Source organism: Nanorana parkeri, unplaced genomic scaffold, assembly GCF_000935625.1.
Source record: "Nanorana parkeri isolate BGI_ZX_2015 unplaced genomic scaffold, ASM93562v1 scaffold525, whole genome shotgun sequence".
NCBI lineage: Eukaryota > Metazoa > Chordata > Amphibia > Anura > Dicroglossidae > Nanorana > Nanorana parkeri.
Window position 1 is genome coordinate 502,732 of NW_017306793.1, and position 15,878 is coordinate 518,609.

Genomic DNA, 15,878 nt, shown 5'->3' on the forward strand with positions numbered 1-15,878 from the left:
GGTGATAAAGAAAATGATAAAGAGGCAGGCTCCTGGAATATTGACCATTAACACCACAACCCAGTGACCTCCTTTTTCACAAATGTAGACCTAATGATCCTGAAATGGTTATATATTATACATATTGATATTCTAGTAATGGAGATCATGTTAGATGAATAGTACATTACTGATACATCTTAAACAATCTTTAAAGTACTTGAGAATGACTAGCGACAGTATTAGGATTTCCATCATATTTAACATTGTGCTGTTTCAAATGGAAGATTCTAAGTACTTGTTTTCCCACATGTCTGTGAGGCTGATAGTGGTAAACGAGCATGTAATCATCATAGCATTTGCTGGTCTTTCAGATATGGCAGATAACGCATCTCCACTCTCGAAGAAGCCATATGGGAGAAGATGGTGATGATGGAGAATCACATCTTGGAAGGCTTAGATGTGTGACTTGATGTTACTGTAGTAATTCTGTTCAAACAAGTAGAACAACCACAAGAATGTCATCTTACCAAGGGGGTGTGGTGCGGAGCATCCGACCTTTTAGGTCCAGTGAACAGTACCTGTATGCCATGAAAGAGGACTTAGCTGAGTGGCTAATGGATCTTTACAACTTGGAAATACATGTAGATAACTTCTTTGAAGTCCTGGAAAATGGTTCTGTCATTTGTTACCACGCCAATAACGTGACAGAGGTCGCTCGTGACTTTGCTGTGGAATACCCTGACTTAGCAAAGAAACTTCGGCTTCCAAAAATGGGAGTAACATTCAATGCAATGGCCCAACCTGGAACCTTCCTGGCAAGGGACAATGTATCCAACTTCATCCAATGGTCCAGGAAGGAGATGGACATAAAAGGTAAAAAAGTACAGGTTGTGCAACCACATCCAAGTGTTCTTAAGTGAGCTTCCATAGGCATCAATTATTTTATCTACAGGCTAAACTAACTTGCAAAATGCAAAGCTATGTCTTGTTTTTGAAAGAGTAGTAAATATAAGGTTACCTTACATAAAGTATCACCTAAACATTTTTTTCCCAAGGGGAAATTGGGCTGATGGAGTCTCTAGATCTTAATCCTGAGAACTCACTTTCATTTTGGCCTTAAATCCCTGTGACCAAATTGAAAAGATCAGTCTGATCAGTGCTGTTTTCACAATGTGACTGGGGCAGCTGTCTAGTTTATTGGGCTGAATCATTTTGGATCCACAACAATTTAGGGACAAATTAACTGTTGCATTTTTTTCACGCCAATTTGGTTTCTGTAGAAGTAAATAGTTGATTTTAATACTTTGCATGCTTCATCAGAGGAAAGGTGCTAATTTAAGACATTTAATGGGAAGGGAAATTAGGGTAAGGTTCTCAGCAACCAACGAGGTAGCACTAACAGAGTCAGCTTCAAGGTTTTCTGTTATCACACCCTTCTGTGTAAATGTGGTGCTACAAGAAGTGTGCTGGGTTTATTGAAAGCATAGATTTCCCAGTTTCCTTTCCCTTAAAATCTTTTATATTCAATTATACAGTTGTGACTTTTATTATTTGTTTTAGAATATTCAGGTGTCTACAATTATTTTTTTAGTAGTGTAGGAGAAGACTTGAACCCCTGTTGCAGATTTTATTGACTGTGTCCCTGTTGCAGATTTTCCCTCACTTTCTGTCTGGTCAAAATGTTGTCACCATGACAGTAATTAAGCCCCCAATAGCAGTGTAAACCAAAACTTTAGTCAAAATTTAAAATTAGGCCTTAAAATGTGTATAGGGACAGCCAACCTGCTTGAGCCAGTACAGGTATTCCCAAACACGCTTGCTGTAGATTCTTCACTTTCTTATCTCATACAGGGAGTCTGAATAAGAGCTCAGTAACATTAGTATATTGCAGTAACGCTAGGTAAAACATAACATTTTAATGAGTTACCATGAGTTATGCACTGTAGGTCCCCCAATACAGAACACACAGCAACACCATTGTATTGTAGCACACCACAATGCATAGAAACGAACCATCAAAATGAATGGGCTGGTTGAAACAGCACACATTAACTACACATTTGATAGTGCAACACTCTGGTGTATAGCGTCCAAAAAGAGTCAGTAATAAGGAGTTTCTCACAGCCACCCATCAGATTCATACCTGTATTGGATATTGGTGGTACAGAGAGTTAATTACTCAGACTTAAGAAAGAAAACCCTACCATGGGTCTGCATAAAGGAAAGCACTGAAATTTTGCTGTTATTATTTCTTACTTTGTTCCTGAACAATTGGGAGTTTTGGGTGTTCCCACCCACCTTTTCATGTTCCAGCACCTTCTGTTGCATTCTCCAGTACACACTGAACAAATATATATACAACCCTGTTTCCAAAAAAGTTGTGCAAAATCTACATAAAAACAGAATGCAATGATTTACAAATCTCATAAACCCACATTTTATTCACAATAGAAAACATATCCAATGTTTAAACTGATTTTTTAAAGAACAAAATAAGGTAATTTTGAAATTGATGACAGCAATAGGTCTCAAAAAGGTTACTTAGCAGCAGGTCAGTAACATGATTGGGTATAAAAAGAGCATCTTAGAGAATCAGTTTCTCAGAAGTAAGGATGGGCAGAGGTTCACCAATCTGTGAAAAGCTGCATCTAAAAATGTCGAACAATTTCAGAATAATGTTCCTCAACATAAAATTGCAAAGACTTTAAATATATCATCCTCTAAAGTACATAATGTCATCAAAAGATTCAGAGAATCTGGAGAAATCTCTGTGCGCAAGGGAAAAGACCAAAACTCAATATTGGATGTCCGTGCTCTTTGGGCCCTCAGACGCCACTGCATTAAAAACAGGCATGATTCTGTGATGGACATCACTGCATGGGCTTAGGAATACTTCCAAAAATCATTGTCTGTGAACACAATTCACCGTGCCATCCAAACATGCAAGTTAAAGCTCTATCTTGCAAAGAAGCCATGTCTGAACATGATCCATAAACTCCGCCATTTTCTCTGGGCTAAAGCTCATTGAAAATCATTTGTGGCAAAGTGGAAAACTGTTGTTTGGTCAGACAAATCGGAACTTGACATTCTTTTTGGCAACCATGGGCTCATCGTCCTCCTCTGCACTAAAGAGGAGAGGGACTTTCCGGATTGTTATTAGCGCTCAGTTCAAAATCCTGTTTCTCTTATGGTATGGGATGCATTAGTGAGTATGGAATGGGCAGTTGCACAACTGGAAAGGCACCATCAATGCTGAAAGATATATCTAGGTTTTAGAGTAGCATATGCTCCCATCCAGACAATGTCTTTTTCAGGAAAGACCTTGAATACTTCAGCAGGACAATGATAAACTGCATGCTGAATCTATGAAAGCAGCATGGCTTCATAGTAGAAGAGTCCGGGTGCTTACCTGGCCTGCCTGCAGTCCGGACCTTTTACCAATTGGAAATATTTGACGCATCTTGAAATGAAAAATATGGCAAAGAAGACCCAGAACTGTTAAGTAGTTAGAATCCTATATCAGGCAAGAATGGGACAATTTCATCTCCCAAAACTCCAGCAACTGGTCCCCTCAGTTCCCAGATGTTTATAGAGTATGTTTAAAAAAAGAGGTGCTACACCATGGTAAACGTGGCCCTGTCCAAACTTTTTTAAGACGTGTTGTTGCCATCAATTTCAAAATTACCTTATTGCTTTCTTAAAATGGCACATTTTCTCAATTTAAACATTTGATATGTTTTGTGTTTTCTATTGCGAATAAAATTTGGGTGTATGAGATTTGCAAAATATTGCATTCTGTTTTTATGTAGATTTTACACAACTGATTGAAAGGCTGATGTTAGTGCATGGGCAGCTGGATCTAAACGGATGTGCGTAGGGAAGGGTTAAAACCTCTAACAGATTATTTTTGGTAGTTTGTGTCCCACTGTGAAGATTTTTCTTAACTTCCTGTGCTGGAGGCGCAACAGGAAATTAAAGCAAATTTTAGCAAAGTGAGAGGGTCACCACTCTAACAGCTGACACCAAATGGAAGATTTACCTTGCTCAAACACAAATAGAGGGATGAGTCTGCTCAGCGAGGACAAAGCCAGCAGTAAAAATCTGACAGGGGTTCTAACTCTTCCCTACACTAAACAAAACTGAAAAAGTTTGCCTATACATACTGTACACTTTCAGTTTCAATACTGAAGGAGTAATAATTGCAATATACAAAATGATTTAGTTTGATCGTAATGAAGTATGTTGTTGCTGTTGTGCGATGGTTGATGGTACTGCATGTAGATATCTACGTTGGCTTACATCTTAAATGACACTTTTGCTTTGCTTTAGAAGTGCTGATGTTTGAGACAGAGGATCTAGTTCTAAGGAAAAATGAGAAAAACTTCATCCTGTGCCTGCTAGAACTGGCCCGACGGGCTTCACGCTTCGGTATGAGTGCCCCTATGCTCATTCAAATGGAGGAGCAGATAGAAGAGGAGATCCGGGAGGAACTAGAACTTCCTCCAGTTGAAATCCCGCTCCCTAAACCCCAAACCCAAAGAAAACTGTGTGACTTTAAGAATCTGGACCAAATGGTAAGCCAAATAAGAAGAACATCCACAACCAATAAACTGCATTTAAATAGTATATATATATCATGGCTGAGTTGTTCATAAGCACGGTTCTTAAAAGCTGAAATACATACGAAATTTGCCTTCTGACATCCACCATTTATCGTCACCAAATTGGAGCTGGCATGTGGTTTTGACCTGGTATTTATGCAGTTTGTGTAACTTTAGCACAGAGATCAGTGATCTGTTATCAATAATTTTGGATCAATGGGTGGGCTGCAGCGTGTAGGACTGCTTCTTGATATTTGTGCTTTAAAAGTAGTAGGTCTGTGTTTTTTAAATGCCTATTTATATAAAAGAGATAGGTCTATATAAAATGGTCTTTAATTATCCACTCAGTAAAGATATAAAAAAGTAGAGTGTCTTATATCTGAAAAGTAGCTTCACTGTGGCAATTTCAGTCCCTTAATTCACCCTAACAACACTCTGCAACTTTAATACTGATAGTATCTTATTTGCATTCCAGAAGATGTGTGGCAGTAAACAACTTTGTTCTTAGACTTTCTTTCAAGCAGCCAGTGCATGGTGTACTGATTGTAGTTACCAAGGCTATGATCCTACACAATGAATGTTCCAACTAGCCAACAGCTTGTCAACTGATGATGTCACATGTGTAAGAATTTGAGTATCTCTTCATGTCACAACTTCAGTAAATACTAAATGCCTTTGGTAATAACCAGTGGTGGACTGCAGGTGGCAGAGGATGTAAACTGGTGTGTTAGGGTGGCTATACACTTGAAGAAAACCAGTCATGACCAAGGTAAAGAAGTTGCCTTTAATAACCACTCCTTCTGAAAAAGCTACATGTCTGGCTTTCATGCTCACCCAATGGCTTCAGTACTTTGACCTGTAACAAATATGCAAATTAATGGCTTACTCTGATGTTCTAATCTGCATGATTGTTTCAGCTCAGTGACTCAAAAAGTGCTACAGTCAGACACAACCAGGCTCCATGTATTTTTAGAATGACGTCAGCAATGGCAGTCCCTGAATTACTCTCACTACATGTTTCTTTATCAACTTGGAAACCTAACCTATTATGGGCACAAACATGGACTCTAACAGAGGCTGCAAACCACCCCTTAGTGCTCCTTTCCTGGTTCAGTTTAGAAAGATGTTTAATATCTTTTATTTAGTATGAATTAAAGAACCATCTCCTGCATGCAGTGTTTAACACTTTTTAATGTTTTTATTTGTAATTGGCTATTCTATTCACCTATACAGTATGTGCGTTATGCATATGTGCATTTTAATAAACTGTAATGCAATTCATCCTAAGTTGTGCAAAACCAGTATATGTTTTTGCAAAGGGTGAAGGGTGAGGAGTGTTTTCTGGGAACCTGCTTACAATATAAAGCATATTTTATATTATGAAAGATGCACCAGACTTAATCGTCTAACCAATTAAAGTGCAGAAGAATGTGAATTGGTTTGGGTTTATATAGTAAAGATTGTCACCAGCACACCAAAGGTTTTGAAGCAAGAAGTCCTTTAATGACAAATTGCCATTCAATACAAGCGCTTTCGGGGTCTCAGCAGTACCCCTTCATTGGGTCTATTCATAAATATCCTTAATTAGGCTAAATATATAGAGAAATTAACTTTAAAGAAGGACTCCGGGATCTTTTTTATTAACCCTTGCAGTTGGGCCACCCCTGCACTGCAAGGATTAAGTGCTTGTATGTGCCTAGCTGTAAAAATAGCAAAGATATACTCAGCCTAAGCTCCAAGCTGGTCTGCTGCCAATGCTCCACCTTGTCTCCTCCTAGGCTGCAGCATTGGCATCTTCCTCAGCATCCTTACATCTATGCACTGTGCACGAACATGATGATTAATAAAAACATTTCCTGGAGTTCTTCTTTAATTAAAGTAAAGTTAAAGGCTCCTGTATGACAGTCTAAACAAGCATTATAAAGTAAACGAAAAACTTTTTTTTACACTCCCCGACTGAGCCAAATCCTCCTTCTTCTGTGTCTCACATGCTTCCCCTCCCCGACACTGCAGCTCACAGTGGGAGGGTTTCAGCAACAGAAGCAGTGCTTTCGATCCAGAAAGCTGTGGGCAGGGCTAGGTGTGGCCAGGTGTTGACTGACAGGCTACAGGCTTGTGAACCAACAGTGACAATGCTGATAGTGATGCTCTCTGCAACATTTTTTAGCTCTTGCAGGCACAGCTTACATGAAAGTGGCTCTGAATTCTGGAACAGAGCAGCATTGTTACCCCAGGAAGCTAAATTAGGTGGACTTCAATGACAGGCTCAACAGAGGGGAGTTTACAGGGGACCAAGAGAAAACTCTAAGTGCAGCTACACTTAAAATCAAGTGCAGCAGCACATCATTTTTATATTCTACTTCAAATGAAATATATGTCTGCTACAATAATTATTTCTGCATTTAATACTCAAAGTTTACAATTTGATAATGGAGGATCATCATATCTGTTTGTTATGCACCAAGATAACAAGATAGTTATTTGAAGAATTAGTGTCCATGTTTTTCTCATAACACATTGACAGTAAACAGATATATTAAAAGCTGGTGAAAAGACATGACATTTAGTTATTATACCCACGTGTAAATCCATCCCCTTCATTTTCACCAGGTGCAGCATTTGGTGAGCAGGTGCACTTGTCCTATGCAGTTCTCCATGATCAAAGTCTCAGAAGGAAAATACAAAGTGGGGGAATCAAACACTCTCATTTTTGTTAGGGTAAGTATAAAATGTACCAAAGTATATTCTAGGTACTATTGCAGGAATATATGTTTAACTTTAACCAGAGACCTTAGATTTTGTGTTCAGAAAAGGAAAGTAGATTTACTATCTTATTAAAGATCAACTCAGAAGGTTTGGCCCTGGAAGTTAAAAAAAAAGAGCAGCTCAGGCTGCAATACTTACATTTAATCTGGAGTTGTCCCCCACAGTACCACTACTCCACTACAAGGGGCAAACGGCAGCGAGTGAGATGTTGGATCAGCTGAGTCAAAGGCCGAAGACAGCCGATGTTCGGCTGACTTAAGCCACTGTACGGCTGAAATCAGCAGTACAAGCCAGAAGTGAATAGTCGAACACCGCTCAGCTCACTTCACTTCGGCTGGGTTATACACTCAGCTGCCTTCAACAGCTTTGTGAATAACCCTGTATATTTAAAGTGCAATTGAACTTTCAGTTTAAATTAGCTTGATACATTCCAGGTACATCAAAACAAAAGGTGTGCAAAGTCTTATAGTTTGTTCCCTTTAAAAACCAACCACAGTGGGGAAGTAGTGATCTTGTTGCAGAGGTCCAAAATATCCCTTGCTGAATCAGTACCAGAGCTCTAAAATCAGCAGGAAGCATGAGCTTTTCTGATTGCAGAGCTATACGTCTGACTTAGTAGGGGACGTGTTTGAGCTCTGCAATGAGATCATTGCTTCCACACTAAGGGGTCTATTCACAGAGCAGCCGAAGGATCCAGCTCCGGCCCCAGGACCCCTTCGGTTCAGTAGAACCGAAGGGCACTCCTGGCCGCCCAGGAGAGAAACCCGTTTTTTTCCCCTCTTCTTTATTCTAACACGGAGCCGTGTCAGAATAGAAAAAAATAAAAAAAAATTTGCCCATAGGAATGCATTTCTAGATTCCTATTGGCTATTTCAATTTGCAATAGCCAATAGTAAACTAGCATTGCACCCACCCTCTGCTGCAGTTCTCCATCAGGCAAAAATGTATTTTATTTTTTTTCTATTCTGACACGGCTTCTCTCCTGGGCGGCCGGGAGCGGGAGACTCCCAGAGCGCCCGGGAGAGTTTTTTCTTCTTCTTTTTTTCTGACGGCAGCAGAAGCGCCGGCCAATAGAAAACTGTTGGGCAGAGCTAGCTGTCACTGCTAGCTCCGCGCAAACTATTTTTCTGTTCTGTTCGGTCCCTCTGAAGGACCGAGCAGAACAGCCGAGCCGAATGCCGTTCAGCAGCATTTGGCTATCCACTCACTGCTGTTCGGCATCTATAAGAATAGGCCGAACAGCAGCGAGTAGCCTGCCGGAGGTTCGGCTCAGCCGATCCAGATGCTGGCTGGGTCGAACTCCTTCTGCACTTCGGGTCGGCCGAACATGCTGAATATACGATATACGGCTGAAATCAGCCGTACAAGCCTGAAGTGAATAGCCGAAAACATTGTTCGGCTCACTTCACTTGGGGTCGGTTGTTCACTCGGCTGCCCTCGGCAGCTTAGTGAATAGACCCCTAGTTGTAAGGGTCCCACTCTACCACTGCTGTCAGGGGACTGGCTTTTCTACTCAGGCTGTGGCTGCTTCAGAAGGAAAACAAATTGTAAGACATTAAACACCTTTTGTTTTGATGCACCTGGAATGTGTTTAGCTTAATATAAAAGGTTCAATTGTGTTCCAACTGTAGTTTTACATGAGCATACATCATTGGAATTTATCAAAAATGGGAGCAGACAAAATCTGGAGCAGCTGTATATGGCAACCAATCAGCTTCTATCTTTCATTCTTAAAGCTTAACTGAACAAACTGAAGAGAGAAACTGATTGGTAGTAATGGGCAACTGCTCCAGATTCTGTCTGTTCCAGTTGTGATAAATTCCCTACAAAGTTTTTAAGGAATCTGTAATTCTGTTGCCAACTGGGACAAATACTATTCTCAGCCAAATTTTAAATTCCACATGGACCTGAAACCTTTCTCATTGTTACATTAATAGACCTATTGTATTAGGTTAGGGTTCTTGCTCTGTTAGTTGACAATCAGGGTGCGAAAGCAATCGTTTGCCTGTCTACTGTATTCTAAAAAAATAACTTGCATATTATCTTAATTTTTCTGAGTAAGAAGGTTTCTGTTTTACAGATTCTTCGTAACCATGTAATGGTCAGAGTAGGTGGTGGCTGGGACACACTGGAGCATTATTTGGACAAGCACGACCCCTGCCGCTGTACTTCTCTCTGTATGTAATACTAAACACAGCAATATAATAGGCTTAATTCATAAAGCTTTAACAGAACTATAAGGATGTTTTTTAGTCACGTGTCAGCAATTTTCAAATCAACTTGACAGATTATAACTTTCAATTTTTTTAAATATAAGGATCCTTATCCTGGTGCGTTAGCTGTGAATTGAGCCTACTGTCATTTCTATTTGATAAAGTAATAGCAATCTATCTTGTAGACTATCTGACTGCCTCCTCTTTTACATTTCTAATGTTAAAATTCTGTTGTGAAACTGTTGAGCAATAACTCCAATAATACCTTTGACTGATGGGTTTTCAAAGCAGAAAATCTCAAATAGCGCAAGGGAGCTGGTATGAATATTCACAGCAAACACTGCATTAACTAAAACATAATTGAACAAACCATTTTAAAATTTGCAGAAGACAAGTGACTTTAAAAACCATGGCAACTTGGAATGGTGACTTGCAAAGTGGAATAAATCATAACGGACAACTGATTTTTTGTTTCCTTCGATCAAATTGATGTATTGTTAGTTTTTGATTAGTCAAGATGGCACACTTTGCACTACCTTAAGGAGAAGCTATCAGGATAGAAATATGGGAGCAGCCATTGCTCCCATATTTTTGAAGGTGCAGCCTCTGGAGGAGGCATTCTTCTCACTGACCACCCATGTAAAGGGGCACTTCTCCCACTGAACACCATGTTAGGGGGTCCTTCCCCAACTGACCACCAATATAGGGGGACTCTTCTTCCACTTACCACCAATGTAGGATGGTCCTTTTACCACCAATAAAAGAGGGTTCTTCTCTCACTGACCACCAATGTAATTGGGCACTTCTTCATTGACCACTAATGTGAGGGAACACTACAATTTTCCCTTTTCTGGGCATTATCATCATTTGATTAATTTCATTTTAATCACTGAAAAAATGTTGTTATATAGAACAGCCCTGTGTGTCCTCGCTGCTCTGCAGTAACGTTAATAGAGTTCGAACATTCCAAATTAACTTAAAAAAATAACTCAAATCAACCACCATATCTAAGAACTTGTAAGAGGCAAATATTTAAAATGTTTGATTTTGGGCTTGGGCTTGGCTTTAAAGGTTAATTCACAAAATGTGAGAAAATGAACTTGCCCACACAAATCTGCCATCTCTTTCACCCCCACTGGTCATGCCTTTGTGGAAACACCATTCTCCTCCACGCCAGCCGCTGTATGTTTCATACACCATACACCACTCTGCAGCCCTGCACTATGCATTTAGAATAACAATCACAAATGGGAAGCACTCATTGGTCAGCATGGTAACCTGACCATGCTGACAAATGGGAATCATTTCTTCCTAACACAGAGGATCATTACAGAGGATCAGGTAAAAAAATAAGCAGCTTAAAGGTGCCCATGATGAGGAAATAATCTCCAGCATTTCTATACCAATTAAAAAAAAGTGTGGACCCCCCCAGTGAGATTTAGGAACAATATACTGTATATCCACTTTTATATCGAGTGGCCTAGAAGGCAAATACATTTCAAGGGTTGCATTATACATGAGGATCTCAGGAAATAATTTCTATTGTCCTCTACACAATGTGAAAACTTGGCACACACTACAAATACACATCACTGCAAGATGTATCCATCACTGTGGATGCTAGAGATGCTGCTAAAGTGTCAGGTGGCCATGCCTGGCTAGCTTTACAGTATTAAAACCAATTACGTGTCTTTTCAACATAAGTCTCTTAGGGTGATAAATTGCTTTTCTATGTATCTGCTTGTAAAACATTTGAGAAAGGTTCTAGAAATATTTATTACATCCTGTCCAGTTTTTTTTACTGCCTTGTTTGTATTACCTTCAGCAAGGACTGCCTTTTCACTAGTTTTAAATGTATGCAAGTAATCTTATAAAATAAATGAGTCCTGCCTCACCCATATCTACACATGCCATATATAAGTAGTATAATATACAATTTAAATTCTGATAGGCAGCTGCAATGTGATGAAACTCATTGTGCATCCTGGCAACAAAGAAGCCACTTTTCTACTGCTGGCAATATATTCAAGAGAAGCATGAATCTGTTATACAGGCCTAGCAATAACCTGTCAAAGTATGCGCAAATCAATTACCTGAGCTAGGTCGTTGTTTAGCCGTGGTTATGACATTCTGACAGGTTGCCTGAGTGAACCCATCTAACTGCTTTCTAGTATTAGTCATTTGAAATACCTAGTTTTATATGCAAACCATCACTGTCACTCATGTCTCACTTGGAAGTCTGCCAGCCAGTTGACTCTATTCTGCCGGGAAAGGTATGAGAGACAATCACATCTCTGCATGGTCCATTACCTTCTTACTATTATGTCACTTGTCCCTGATATTTGCGACATTGCGTCTCAGCTTTCTATTCTTGGATTCTTGTGAGACATTAACTACCTCCTCACCACACAGGTTTATAGAAATTTGACACGCAACTAGTAAAATGGGATATGTAGGTTTTTGTCTCACTGGAAACAGAATTTGCTTTCTGTTCTCAAGATAATATTTGCAAAGCATTGTGGAGGTGGCACATTTTGAGCTGGATTTGGTTTTATAGATCTTTACAGAATAATGACATAATAAATGTTTAAACTCTTCTTTCTACAGCTCATAAACAAGCTTCAGCATCAGCCAGCAATCGGAAGCCAGCATACCCAGTTCATGAAATAACAGCACGTTTAACACCAAGAGCTGACAATTCCAACAAAACTCAAACCACGTTAATAGTAAGCCGTTCCCAGAGTCCACCGCCTCCGGTAGACTGGAACACTTATACATCAGGCAGTGGCAGAACCCATTTATCCTCCACCTCTGCTGAAAGTGTTGACAAGACGTCAGGGTTTAGAACGCCTTATGTACACAGTGACCTCAAGAGGAGTTTTGCATTAAGGTACATGCAGCCTATGTTTATGATGTTAGGCTGAACATAATAATGCAGTATGCAGAAGTAGTATCTGGGTTATGATTTGAATAATCAAGGATTGTACAGTCTGGTGTCCATATTTTCGCTCACCTTGGTGCTAATTTAACAGTAGTAGATCTAAAATCTTGGGCAACAGCAGTCCACACTAAGGGCCGGTTGCAGTTTCAGTGTAGTTCCTTTATTTGTGTTGGGTTTTCGAATTGTTTTAGGTGTTACCATTGCATTCTATGTAAAGTGCATTTTAATGAAAGTTGCAGCAAGCAAGATTTATTTACACCGTACCAAAAACACACTGGTGTGAATGCGTCTCAAAGATAGGGCCCATTCACACCTGTCAGCTCTGGTGCGTGGCATAATTGCCTATGCATTATAGCACGTTTTAATATGCATCGCAGTAGGCAGCCCATTTGTTTTGAATGGGCTGCCAACACACAGCAGACTGTAAAACATACCTGTACTTTTTTTTCCCCCTAATGAAAGGTGTGCTGCAATGCATGTGCATTGGGGTGTCATTCAAAATAAATGGCAGTGCAGTGCACTAACGCACATAGGGTGCATTACAACGCACACATTACTGCACATCAATAGTGTTAATCCAAAAGGAAACTTTTATTTCCATTTTATTGGTCAAACCTGGGTTGATATAATTTTTGAAAACTAGTAATAGTCTATGGAGGGATTCATCAAAACTGGAGCAGACAGAATCTTGAGCAGTTGCCCATGGCAACCAATCAGCTTCTCTCTTCAGTTTGTTCAGTTAAGATTTGAAAATGAAACAGAGAATCTGATTGCTGTGCACAGCTGCTCCCGATTTTGTCTGTTCCAGTTTTGATAAATTCCTCTCTATGTGTTTAAAAAAAAAAAAAAAAGAAATCAAATGGTAATAAAAGCACACTTGTTACATAGTAGACTTTTGATTCAGAATGCCTGTTGTATTAGCCAAACATAGTACAGGGATTAAAACTGCATCCTAAATGTATGTGCCAAGGATAAGTGTTCCTACATGAATGAACAGATGTTTTCATGTTTTAACCTTTTGGACCCCTTTATTTATCTATGTTTAGAAACCATGTTGTTTTACAGCATCTCTCTGTTTACTTTTGGTTTTGCCAGGGGACATGAACGACCTGTAACTCCTTCAAGGAGACAACTGTTCACAGAAGATGGCTATTCTGGTCAACAGTTTCCGCATTCCCAGCATTTTCATAACAGTCTTCTCCTATCTACATCTTCCACTGGGTCCCAACTGACTGGAAGCGAAGATGAAAACTCACAGTCTTCAGATGTCTTCTATGAGAACCACAGAGGGAGACAAATGATAAAGAGCCCTGTTTCCGGACTTAAAGAAAAAAGAATAAACCACAGTCAGATGCACGTTACAAATGTTAGAGCACAGTCAGCAACAGGAAATGGTAGTATTCAGCAGGAATCAAGACCTAAAACACCAACGCGTTTTTTACGACCACCAAGTCCCTCCAAACACTTCCTCCACAACCAGCAAAATAGAATATCAGAATACCAACACAAGGTCAGTACTGATGTTACTGCAAGACCTTCATCTCCCATTAAACAAATTGCTACACGTTCCTCTTCTCCTTCAAAACATCTTAATACTCGACCTTCTTCTCCAACTAAGCAACTCAATACTCATTCTTCTTCACCACCTAAACAGCATTATGCACGTTCACTTTCTCCAACTAAGCAGCTTAGTCAGCCAATCAAGCAAGAACTGAGTGGTGCCAAAACAGTGCCTATTTATAATAGGCCATCTACACCAAGCAGATATTACCAAGGTGAACCTGAAAACAGAGATAGAAGCAAATCTGTGGGAAGCAATTTTAACATGTCTCATTATAAACTAACAGCAACAAGAAGTGGTCAGACTTACAGTGAACAAAGCAAACCTATACATACTGGCAGGTCTACTCCAACAGTGCACCTTAACAAAAATGGTCTAACACAGGACAAGGTCCCCAACTATAGTATGAAAACGCAGAACAGCCATACCAGTGCTTTGGAAGCTTCAATCATGTCAGATAATATTGAACGAGGTTACAGGTACACACCAAAACCCATTGGCCCAGACCAAGAGCAAGAACTGTATCAGAGTCTGGAAGATGAAATCCAATCAAACATCAAGGCCTTAGAGGAAGATTCAGATGAAAATAGCAACCAAGAAAACAAATGCAAAAACTTTACATCTAGCATTGCAAGTGATGTTGCTGTTCATGATTTTGACATGAAAAGAACTTCAGTATCTTCAGTCTCAATGAGGAGAACTAGATTAAAGACACCTGATGGGGAAGTAGAAATACCCAGAAGTGGAGTGTATATAAATACCAAATGGCAGCCTGCAAGTGCAAGTTATGATGATGTTATCACAGAACTCTCTCAAGGACAGTTGAAACTAAATAGGGTTGATGTGGAAAACTGGATTTCCAAAATACCTCCAAAAGTTGTAGTACCTACGGAAACAGATGTACCTGTTGAGCATTCAGTATGTCAAGAGAAAAGTAAGCCTGCATTATCAGTACAGAAAACAGATACAACCAAGCTGTCTTCTGTAGAGAACAAAGAAAAGAAAGTCAATCAATTGCCGTCTCAAAGAGCAAGACAACTGGCAATGGAAGCCAAGAAGAAGAGTTTAGAGGCTGCAGCTGATAACATGGATTCATCCGCCAAATGTCCTGAAGAAGAAACAACCCCAGAAGTATCAAAGTTGCCACAATCATCCAAGCCAAAACGATCACTGAAAAAGCCAGAAAGGGTGCCATCAATATACAAACTGAAGCTACGCCCCAAAATCCGTCCCCGGCGAGATAACAGACCAGAAAAAAAGCCATCCAAAATCCCAACCCCTGTTTCTTATCAAAAAACAAAAAACAAATCCAAAAAGCCACAAAACAGCACTGTAAATCCTTCTAGTGTTAGGAGTCGAAGTGAATCTCACAGCACAGCTATTAGTACAGGAGATCTGGATACTGATGAAGCAGTCTCAGAAATGTCTTTGTCACTGGAAGCTTCTGGTTCTCAGCTAAATCAAACATTCAATGAAAATAATGGAAGCAAAAGTGAAGAGGAGACATGGATTTAAGACACTGCTCCTAAGACTTCCTTATTTGTTGTGCAAAAATCAACAAAACTTCAACTCATCTTTTGCAAGAGTATAGATCAAGCCTTTAAGTCAGTATCAAGTAATCAGGAGTTAAATCTTAATGCATTCAAGTACCATATTAACAATATTGTCCCTTATTTGTGTATCACTCAGCTGTAGATCCTCATAAAATTTCTGAATTTGTGATGACACTGTCCCAGGGGCGTCCCGAGGCTGGGTGACACCCGGAGCGGTAACCGAGTGTCACCAAATTTGGTGTGAGCGCCCGACTTTTCAGA

General features: G+C 39.7%; 1 protein-coding gene across 1 annotated transcript; it reads left to right on the forward strand.

Moving 5' to 3' along the window:
* The first annotated feature begins 497 nt into the window (after positions 1 to 497).
* GAS2L2 (growth arrest specific 2 like 2) lies at positions 498 to 15,579 on the forward strand. The gene is made up of 7 exons (XM_018561451.1): positions 498 to 855; positions 4,312 to 4,556; positions 7,194 to 7,301; positions 9,430 to 9,526; positions 12,170 to 12,458; positions 13,599 to 14,068; positions 14,234 to 15,579. The coding sequence occupies exons 1-7, from the start codon at positions 498 to 500 to the stop codon at positions 15,577 to 15,579; spliced, it is 2,913 nt and encodes a 970-aa protein (XP_018416953.1).
* The last annotated feature ends 299 nt before the right edge of the window (positions 15,580 to 15,878 follow it).

Coding starts and splice junctions, on each gene's coding strand:
- GAS2L2 (XM_018561451.1), top strand. CDS start 498: ATGTCATCTTACCAAGGGGGTGTGGTGCGGAGCATCCGACCTTTTAGG. Junction 4,557..7,193: donor TTAAGAATCTGGACCAAATG/GTAAGCCAAATA, acceptor CATTTTCACCAG/GTGCAGCATTTGGTGAGCAG. Junction 12,459..13,598: donor AGTTTTGCATTAAGGTACAT/GCAGCCTATGTT, acceptor TGGTTTTGCCAG/GGGACATGAACGACCTGTAA.